The sequence below is a fragment of the Primulina huaijiensis genome, chromosome 3, assembly GCF_012295235.1.
Source record: "Primulina huaijiensis isolate GDHJ02 chromosome 3, ASM1229523v2, whole genome shotgun sequence".
Taxonomy (NCBI): Eukaryota; Viridiplantae; Streptophyta; class Magnoliopsida; order Lamiales; family Gesneriaceae; genus Primulina; species Primulina huaijiensis.
In genome coordinates this window covers 28,889,287-28,899,278 of record NC_133308.1, presented here as the reverse complement: position 1 = coordinate 28,899,278, position 9,992 = coordinate 28,889,287, and the positions used below count along the sequence as shown (strand labels likewise).

Here is a 9,992-nt window from a genome sequence, read left to right as displayed (position 1 = left end):
TATATATATTGCATTAATTAAGCCTGGTTATAACATAAATTTCAAGGTATTTTAGTTTCTGACAAATCTACCAACTTTTCTTTCTAAAAAACTCCACATAAAAGTTTGATAATATCATTCAATAGGTAAATCAAATTTTATCTATCGGAAATGCTTTCTTTACATTAAGCCAAAATACCTATGTAATTAATTAATTACCATGATCCAAAATTACAATAATTCCTACTAATTATTTAATTAACAGCAGAAGAGCCATTTGAACATCAATTTGTTGTTAATTGGTAGAAACTAGAGAGATATTTAAATTTTGTTTACGTACGAGATTTTGCCATCGGGAAGATAGATAATTATAACATAGATGGTCCATTGACTGCATTCGATATGCCTTGCCACGTGAACATTATTATAATTTTGCTTTTTTTATTTGGAAAATTCAAAAACAAAAAGATTGATTGTCCAATTGAAACCAGCCCCATCTGTCCATACGGCCCAAGCATGCGTCGGCCCATTATCCTTCCACTGCAGTGAACGGGAGGTAGTCGCTGCTCTGTGAAGCCAGCCTAACGCATTGCCCTCCTCTCTAGGAACATCGTGACCAACACTTTCGAACGGGTCACGGTGTTCGACTCACCGCTTGGAACGGGTAGGCCAGAGCAGTGTATGCTATGGACCAGACACATGGACAAGCCCAATGTCCAATCAACCTATTGCCCCTACTCAGGTAACAAGCTCGCGTTATAGAGCTCGGCAAACATAGTACATCACACTTCCTAATATTAGTTGTCTTTACAGAGATAATGATTCGATGTGGGATATTCATCATTTCTTGACACGCACCTCTGCACCAAAAAAGGAAGGGAAAGCATAGCGCATTTTCTATAGGCAATCCTGAACTCCGCGAATTCTTCAATTTATTAAATTTTAAAATTCACAGACTTCAATTTTATTTGTTGCTTCGATGATCTTTTTTGATTTGGAAACCAGCTAACTTGGTAATTTTCTTGTGCAATCCATTTTCATGTAAGAACTAGAGAATTAATAAATAAACACATGCATTCAGAAGTTCATATGATAAAATTAAGAAATATTAGTCTCTAACAAAGAAGAAGAAGAAGAAGATAATTTCATATTCTTCTTTATTATATATTATGATGTTGGAATCACGAGTTTTTCTCAAATTTATCAGAAAAATTTCACTAAATTTGTCGTTCTTCGTCTTTTTTACCTTTATTTACAATCATTGTGCTACGTAAACGCGGATAAATAATCAATCAAAATTTGATGTATACTCTAATAATGAGAATGACCACCCAATTGGAGTGTTAGGCTTGTGGTATTTGTATATTCCTATATATGTTAACATGACGTTCCAAGATAATATTTTTTGGTGTGGATAAATGTGAATAAGAATTGAGATGTAGGCACCGTATTCATACGAAACGTCAAATATGCATGATTTGGGTTTTAAAAATTCTCAAATTTTATAAGTTGTTTTATATTAATAAAAGTATAGAATCCTTCAATTATTTTAGTTTGTTTTTAATATTCATTTTTTTACATACACCTATGTTTTCAAATATGTTAAAAGAAGAGAGAAATAAAATATCTGATGACTTATAGTTTATCTGTTATCAAGCTCTAAGTTTGAGATAAACTCTCTCATATTTAAAATTTAATTATAACAAACATCGTCTACAATTCAATAGAATAGTGTAATTGCCATGACGGAATCTAATTAGTGATTGATGTTCAACAATAAAAATTACTTTGTTTCCAAGATCCCATCAACAATATATTACGTGAACGATCGATCAGTTAATATAGTTAATTGTCTCTCAATCAAATTCATGAACCAACTATTAGTAAATCAAGGATGTCTATTAACTTCCCCAGGGGCCTCAAACGAACCAAATCTCAAAATAAATATTATCTGTAACGTCTGCATTCACAATTTGTTCAATATTTTAACAAGAATTCAACTTATAATCTCACCATCAATTTCAAGCTTTCACATTCAATTCGAGCTGATATATGCCTAGGATCCCACCGAAAAGTTTTTTAAACATTTTATGAGACGAATGTGATTCAACATCCAACATCCATGCATCATCTCGAAGGACAAAAGAATATTGGATTCTTTACTTACAAGCTTTATAATCGAGCTTGAAATCGAGAAATTTTTTATTGATTATACTATTTAACGTGGGCCTCCTAAATTTTTGCAAACATATGACAATTACATCATATATTAATTGAATGAGAAGGTTGTTTTGTCATATAGTTTTGATTGTTACATAAAGATATAAAGGGAAGAATCCAATTTAAGGGCGTGAGGATTAGGAAAAAGATATATGCTTCATCCACACAACACAAATCTGAAGTCTCAAAGAGCAAGCTTCATTACTAGTCAATGACCTTGACTTGGGATCTTCTGTCTCCACTTTTAAGGAGAGGGCTTTGCTCCAAGAAAATTTAGTCCTAGCAAGTAGCATTTCCTCCATACTTTTCAGATCTCTTTTTTGAAAAATAGAGATCATATTGTAAATAATCAAGCCAACATGGATGACAACAATGATCTGGACAAGAATAATATCGATGATCTTATGTTGCCCGGATTCCGGTTTCATCCCACGGATGAAGAACTTGTCGGGTTCTATCTCAAGAGGAAGCTCGAGCAGAGACCCCTTCCTATCGAGCTTATTAAGCAAGTTGATATATACAAATACGATCCATGGGATCTTCCAAGTAAGTCGGTACAATTTGTCGAACACACAAATTTAATTGATCGAAGACTGCCCTTACTCAAATGAGGATCCCCTCATTACATCCTCTTGGCTTTCATATCATAGATTTATAATTTTGCACAAATCTTGAGCATAAACTGGTAAATGGAACTCAAAACATATATATTCATATGAATATAGTTCAATCTAACAATATTTGTTACGCATGGTGAGCTTTATTCAGAGGCTTGAATGCTAAATATATAAAGAACAAAATGTTGATGCTAAAATCATCTTATTCTACATGACAGTTACATTTATTTTATTTATCATATGCTTTTATTACCAAACAAATTACCTGTTGCAATAATTTATATTATATATGTGTTGATATTCTGGACGTCATTATCAATCATCAAACGTAACAAGTTTTAACTTTTCTTGATATGAAACAGAGCTGGTAACCACAGGGGAGAAAGAATGGTACTTCTATTGTCCAAGGGATCGTAAATACAGGAACAGCTCGAGGCCGAACCGTGTCACGGGATCAGGGTTCTGGAAAGCAACCGGAACCGATAGACCTATATACTCTTCTGATGGAACTAAATGCATAGGTCTGAAGAAATCCTTGGTGTTCTACAGGGGTAGAGCTGCCAAAGGCATAAAAACAGATTGGATGATGCATGAATTCCGACTTCCATCCAGCCCGGACGTTGTGTCTCCTTCCAAGAAGATCTTGGACAAGAATCTTCCTGCAAATGTAAGTCTTTTGTTGCTAACATAGATTAGGCTTAGAAGTTTCGGCCAAGATCATGTCTACTCGATTTATTTATGAATTGGTCACGTGCAATCCTCAAAAAAAATCTGAATTCTATACTGATTCTTTTGCTGTTCGACGAATACAGGATTCATGGGCAATATGCAGGATATTCAAGAAGATCAATTCGATGGCACACAGAGCTCTTTGCAACTCATGGGCTCCTTCGTTGACCGAAACCACATCACCCGAGTTATTCACTCAAACTACAAATCAAACTCATTTCAGTTCAGATAATCTCTCTTCTTCCCCCTCCGAAAATGGACTACAGCACACCAGTTTCCCTGCACTCTACGCCCCCTTCTACAAACCTATCCCCACCACCAAACCATCTAATGATTTCTTCCCCATTTTCTCCCCTCCTCAAAATTTCAGTTCGTCCTCCGGTTTCATGAACGAGCCCGTCAAAACTCCGGACTGCATCGACTTTGACGGGCCACAGCAGCATTTCAACGCGTCACTACTTGGCTCCTCGCAGGTGATCCAAGAAAGTATAGACTTGGAAGATAAACAAGGGGATCTGAGAAAGGGTTTTAGCCCGAAAAACGCGTGGGGAGACATCCAAGCGATGGGATTTCCGTTCAGTTTTCAATCGCCGGCAACGTGGGATTCTCCTTCTTGTCCTAGTGAAATATCATCCTCCACGGCTTATTGTGATGACAAGTGTTATGTATAGGATGATGGCTTCATTTGCTGCTCTGTTTTGAGCAAGCATGGCATATGTAAATAGTATCCCTTATCGTACATTATTATTCCTAGTGAATTCTTATACTTGGAATATATCTCACGTTTCTCTCATTTTCCCTCAACTTTGCTTGTTTTTGTCTGTTTGGGCTAAAAATAAAATCTGAGAAACCCGTCAAATATTGACCAATAAATATCGATTTCATGAGCTAAAATTATTAACTCGTCTACAAAAATTCTCTGCTTATGACTAGGCAAGGGAGTAACTCTCCCAAGAGAATCACTCAATCAACAAATCTGCGTGTGTATAGGAATTGTTCCTTGAATTTCACAATCATTTTTACTTAAATACATTGGTTTTAGCATTCATAACGACTTAACATACTATGATTAACAGTCGAATTCGTGATTCATGGTTGTTTAATATTTTAGAAGTTAGATTTCATTCTTTCTCTACGTCAAAAAATTTTCAAATATTTATTATGTATATAAACTTTTAATTTATAATAAAATATATATTACCCTCAAAAAATATTATCTAAAATTTAATTCATCTGATTCTAGATTTTTCTCAAAAAATTTATATAATGAAATAAATAAAATAATTCCAAAATTTGTAAACAAAAGTCAAGATGGCCGAGCGGTCTAAGGCGCCAGTTTCAGGTACTGGTCCGAAAGGGCGTGGGTTCAAATCCCACTCTTGACATTTCGCATATTCCTTGAAACATATTTTTGCTAATTTTTGAAATAAATTTGATAATATTGTCAGATAAACGAGTACGTACTACACGTTTCTATGAAATCTTCTGTGCCCAAATGAGCTTTTCTACTAATTACCTACTCTGCATCCATTCTCATTCTTAAGAAAACTATACGAGTGGAACTGTATACAAATGAACATTTTTTTAAAAATGTTCAAAATTGTCTATTATTTGTAAGACTTAGATAAAAATGATTTGTATAGCAATAAAGAATGCATTCAAACACAATAGAAAAAAAAAACTGCGAATCAAAACTTTCTAGCACATATTATCAAAGTTACATGTACAAATCCCAAGTCCTAACATGGGAAGAGCAAAAAGCCAGGTTCGACACGCGTCTTCCTATCCACAAAACTAATTCTGTTTAGTTTGTCATGACACCAAATCAACTGGTCTCTTGTTATTCTTGGCATCCTCAGAACCCTAGAAACTAATCTCATATCTACTTGACAGAAAAACGAAAGAACTTGATCCCACTCGTCTTCACCATCGTCCCTACACAGTCGAAATTTCTTCAAAATGCAGTTCTCGCTCCTCAAAATGTCTTTCAGCTTTCTTTCCTTCTGAATTCCAATAGAAAACCCACAAACTTGCATTAGCAAATAGAATAAAGCTTAACATCTAAAACAGCTTTCGACAAGTTGGTGGAAAATTTAGGGACCTTTTGAAGAATTTTTCGGACAGCTAGTGATAGGCTGAGGTCTTCTGGATCCTGAAGCTGTGGAACAATCTTGTTGTGCATACTAGGTGGTGGAGCACTGGTGCATTCCTTATCAGCTTTAACAAATCGCCAAAATATTCGAATCGACTCCTCAACAATTTCGACTAACGTTTCGATAGTAATAACGTTTTCATCTCTGTCTTTGGTCCACACCCTCCACTTTTTGTCCTTCATATTATCCACTGCCAAAAGTACACCTTTAGCTTCAATATAAATGCCGTAAAAATGTCTATTTCCCCATTCTACAAAGCAAAATTTCTCTACCATAATGTTTGAATGCAACACAAAACAAGAAAAAAAACAAATAATATCTTAACTACTTAGAAAATACTAATTTAGTGTTCATATGATGCATAAATACATTAAAAAAACACATGTATCACAAAAGTTATCAGCATAATAGTTCAATTATGAATTAAAATATAAATATGGGTTTTAACTAATTATTATTTTTGTACAGACGTGTTACACCTCCTTAATATACTTTTCTACAATATTGCGAATCACTTAACCCATTTATATTAATATTCTAATATGATCTCAATGACGAATTCTATCGATTCATGCACTCAAACGGAGGGAACAAATTCTTACCTCTAATAACTGGAACTTGAAGAAGATTGCGAAGAACACACCTAGTTTTTGCATAATTTTGAACCCTTGGCCCTTGAAATTGCTCGTCTTCTGTGAACCTTTGCATGAGCACTTGAAACTGTTGGAACTCCCCAGCAACTTCATTGTATCTATTTATCCCACGGGGGTCTGAATCCCATAAATCCAAGGCTTTCTCGTACTGCCAATACAACATCTCCCACGAAGCACACATCTGTCCCACGTATACTACTTCAACGTCACCTTCCAATTCATCTATAAACTTCTTCTTGGGATCGCTTCCGTGGATTTTATGTTTCGACAGCCAAAGATCTTGCGAAACCAAGGATTTTAGTGTTGGCACCGAAGGCTTCTTGTTTGCCGTAGATTGGACGGGAACCTTTAGCTGCAATAGACCTGCCATGCATGTTGCACACAAACGATGCATGAGGGTTGTCCAAGATATAATAGGTTATGGTTTACTTATACTTATTATTATTGATAAACTTATTATTTTTATGATTACTGAGTATATATATGCATATTCAGAAAAGATGAACAAACATATGATAGAATCCCAAATTCGAACTTATAAAATTTTATTTTCAGAAATGATTTTCTAAAATACCAAACATATAGGTTTGTTTTTTGTTTTTCTAAACATATTAAGAAAATCATTAGAAAAATAAAGTTCTATCTCTATTTAATTTATTCAAAAAATATTGATCGTTTCCAAAACTTAGCAATTAAATATAAGTATACTATTAAAACTGAAAAATAATGCTACTAAATGTGAAACAAGGGGAAAAAAAGAAAAAAATATTATAAGTCGGAGGGAGTGAGATGTCTTAAGACATACTCTTTACTTTGAATTTTGCACTAGGACAAAAGGAAATAAATTTGTGACAAGATCGATCAATAAATTCAGTTGACCCGAATGAAACCTCATAAATTACAACGCCCAAAAACGCATTGGCTCGTTTTTCAAGCCATTTGCTTTTGAATTCCTAATAAATTCTTTTAAATCATGATGCCACTCTTGCATCGTAGCACCAAACAAATTTTTTTTTTTTTTTTTTTGAGAATGGTAGTACAATATTTGCTTGGTTCTGTTTTTGTAACATCACGAATTAAATGCACACATTAATTAAATACACACATAAAATTGTGTAACATCACCCACTCATCCTCATCGTGCCTTGTACCAGACCAAGTCCCATGTTATTTCTGTTTCTGGAGAACCCAACGGACAAGATCTTATGGGTCCTCTAAAAACAACCCGCGGATTATTAATTTAGTAACAATACTAATAAATAATTAATAAAACATATAAAATAAACTTGAACAATTATTTATTATAAAATATGTTCAAATGAAAAAAGTTATAATAAGAAATATTAATTTTCAATAATCAATGCAGTGTAGATCTATCCTACTGGTGATTGGTTGGGCTTAAAATAATTATTGGTTGTAGGTCATCAATTAACTCGTTGGAAAATTTAGAATTAAAGTTTTGTATTTCAAGATCATATGGGATGATTAAAATTTTAAAGATAAAAATAAAAGAGTAATCGAGAAGGTAGATTCCAGTCGAATACTGACTGGTCTTTTTAATCTTTCTAGTTGTAGATTGAAATTTTTTAGCAGACTTAAAACTCATTTTATGTTCGACTTCGTATCGAATTCGTTAGCTCGTTTATTTGATGCCAACGAGTACCGGAATGATGAGTGAAATGAAGAATGGAAATGTGGACTAACCCATAGCGTACATCTTCTGGTAATTCAAGATATCCAATTTGCGCATTCTTTCTCTGTATCTCTTGTAGAATTTGTGAAGCTCCCCCATTCCATCTCCACGCTGGGATTTTTCATCAATCTTCCATGGCTTCAAATCCTCCATTATCTTAGGAGACTCATATTCTTCTAAAATGGTGGGCAAACCTGTGTCCCTCACTTTCTTAAGCTCCATTTTCAAATGGTCTATCAAATCTTGATGTTCCCACAATGATTCCAGTTCATCTGCGGAATCGGTCATTGCTGAATCCTTGGTCTCTGTTTTTTCATAATTGGTAAGAAATCCAGCGCCTGTGAAATCTTCCTCGGATAAGAAATCTGTGTTAAATTCGTCGGCATTGTGTAAACCATCATGTTCTGTTGATTTATCGTCATCTTCGTTCGTAGTATCCATTTCATCGCCGCCATGGAGATGTTTTGATGATTCCACGTTTTCGTAGAAGCCTGAAGATGATTCTTGCATTGATTCTAGCCCAAAATCTTCATCAGACATGAAAGCATCGCCGTGTGAATCCACTGAACTGTCGATTGCGGAAGGAATGTAATTGACATCAATTGAATCCGAATCCGAGCCACTACACATGGAATTTTTCTCAGAAAAACACTGCGGTTCATCAAGAAAATCTTGGTTTCCCTCGAATTTGGCACCTTCTTCACCCGAATGAACCTTTTCTACCAACTTCTCCACTGATTCCTCTGCCTCACTATTATCGTTTCCTTCTCCGTTGCATACCGAAATTTCATTATAATCTTGTCCCGATTTCCCCGATTCGCATTTTCTGTTTCCATTAATTTCTTCCACAGGAAAAGTCCCCGGTTCATCTATAAAAGCGCTGGCGGATTTTTCACCAGACGTGAAATCATATTTACTAGTACTTTGAACAGAGGACACTTCAGAATTCGATAAATTGTTTGGTTTTTCATGAATTCTACAAAATTCTTCGAAAGTTGGAAACTTGAATTTCAGAAATACCTCTTCTTTCTCTTCTCCATCATCACCATCAAATCCTATAAACTGGGTAACATCGTTCTCAGCGATACACTCGGACGACAACTCTGCCTCTGCTTCAAGAAATTCTACATCTTCACCATTCTTGTCCACGGAACTCTCATCTCTATGCAGCCTGGATTTCGATTAAAAAAACATATCAGAAACTAACAAATTATCAAAGAATGGATCTAAATAAACAGAAAAAAGGCGTTAAAGGTTCTTCTCACCTGAAGAAAAAAGCAGGGACAAGGTTGAAGAGTGGGAGCAGACACATGGAAACAGAGAACAAGAACGCATATGCAAAAGGAACCAATCTTTGGCTCACCAACTTAATCACAGAACCCATGTTCAGAATAGAGGACCTTTTTTTTCCTTTTCATGAGGAACCCATAAAATTGAAGGTGCCGTAAATTCAGTCGAAAACGAAGAAAAACAGGGGAAATGCAGGTGTTTCGAATCTAACGTCCTCTCTGAATATTCAAAACCAGAAATGGGGTTTGAACCAGTAAAAAGGAGATTCCTGGCCTAGATTAGAACCAAATATCCGGCACTTAAATCCGAACAAATGGGAGAAATCTACGGAGAAATGAGTTTTTCAAGCAAGAATTAAAGAGAGACTGTTAGTCTACATTTGCATCTTCATCAGACACGAATGAACAAGAAGTGTGTTTCTGTGAGAACTCTGGATAGGTTGGTCGGTATGTGCCGTTTGGGAGGCAGAGACATGGTGTAATTGTAAATAAGCGTTTTCCTGAGGACTAAATGAAAATTTTGAGCACGCGTGGGAGGAGAAATGAGAAGGTGGAGGTTGTATTCTTCCACTCCGTAAAATTGAAAGTCAATGGAATGTGGTTCAAATTTATTCCAATTTCCACATCCAATTAAGTCTATTAATTCAAAGATATATATA

The 9,992-nt window shown here is 35.1% G+C and overlaps 2 protein-coding genes and 1 non-coding gene across 3 annotated transcripts; 2 read left to right on the top strand and 1 right to left on the bottom strand.

Moving 5' to 3' along the window:
- Positions 1-2,335: 2,335 nt before the first annotated feature.
- LOC140972386 (protein FEZ-like) lies at positions 2,336-4,322 on the top strand. The gene is made up of 3 exons (XM_073434828.1): positions 2,336-2,745; positions 3,179-3,483; positions 3,629-4,322. The coding sequence occupies exons 1-3, from the start codon at positions 2,559-2,561 to the stop codon at positions 4,214-4,216; spliced, it is 1,080 nt and encodes a 359-aa protein (XP_073290929.1). The 5' UTR covers positions 2,336-2,558; the 3' UTR covers positions 4,217-4,322.
- Positions 4,323-4,850: 528 nt separating this feature from the next.
- Positions 4,851-4,930, top strand: TRNAL-CAG (transfer RNA leucine (anticodon CAG)). The gene has a single exon. It is a non-coding gene; the product is annotated as a tRNA-Leu (tRNA).
- Positions 4,931-5,230: 300 nt separating this feature from the next.
- LOC140974450 (uncharacterized) lies at positions 5,231-9,904 on the bottom strand. The gene is made up of 5 exons (XM_073437909.1): positions 9,310-9,904; positions 8,056-9,215; positions 6,301-6,714; positions 5,647-5,888; positions 5,231-5,548 (listed from the first exon to the last, which is right to left on the bottom strand). Exons 1-5 carry the CDS (start codon positions 9,426-9,428, stop codon positions 5,285-5,287), a joined length of 2,199 nt encoding a protein of 732 aa, XP_073294010.1. The 5' UTR covers positions 9,429-9,904; the 3' UTR covers positions 5,231-5,284.
- Positions 9,905-9,992: the final 88 nt, after the last annotated feature.

What these genes read in the sequence shown, in the direction of transcription:
- LOC140972386 (XM_073434828.1), top strand. Translation starts at nt 2,559, where the DNA reads ATGGATGACAACAATGATCTGGACAAGAATAATATCGATGATCTTATG. An exon ending in CGATCCATGGGATCTTCCAA is followed by an intron (nt 2,746 to 3,178) that starts GTAAGTCGGTAC and finishes GATATGAAACAG; the next exon opens with AGCTGGTAACCACAGGGGAG. An exon ending in ACAAGAATCTTCCTGCAAAT is followed by an intron (nt 3,484 to 3,628) that starts GTAAGTCTTTTG and finishes CGACGAATACAG; the next exon opens with GATTCATGGGCAATATGCAG.
- LOC140974450 (XM_073437909.1), bottom strand. Translation starts at nt 9,428, where the DNA reads ATGGGTTCTGTGATTAAGTTGGTGAGCCAAAGATTGGTTCCTTTTGCA. An exon ending in TCAAGTTCCAGTTATTAGAG is followed by an intron (nt 5,889 to 6,300) that starts GTAAGAATTTGT and finishes TACTTTTGGCAG; the next exon opens with TGGATAATATGAAGGACAAA. An exon ending in TCCGAAAAATTCTTCAAAAG is followed by an intron (nt 5,549 to 5,646) that starts GTCCCTAAATTT and finishes ATTGGAATTCAG; the next exon opens with AAGGAAAGAAAGCTGAAAGA.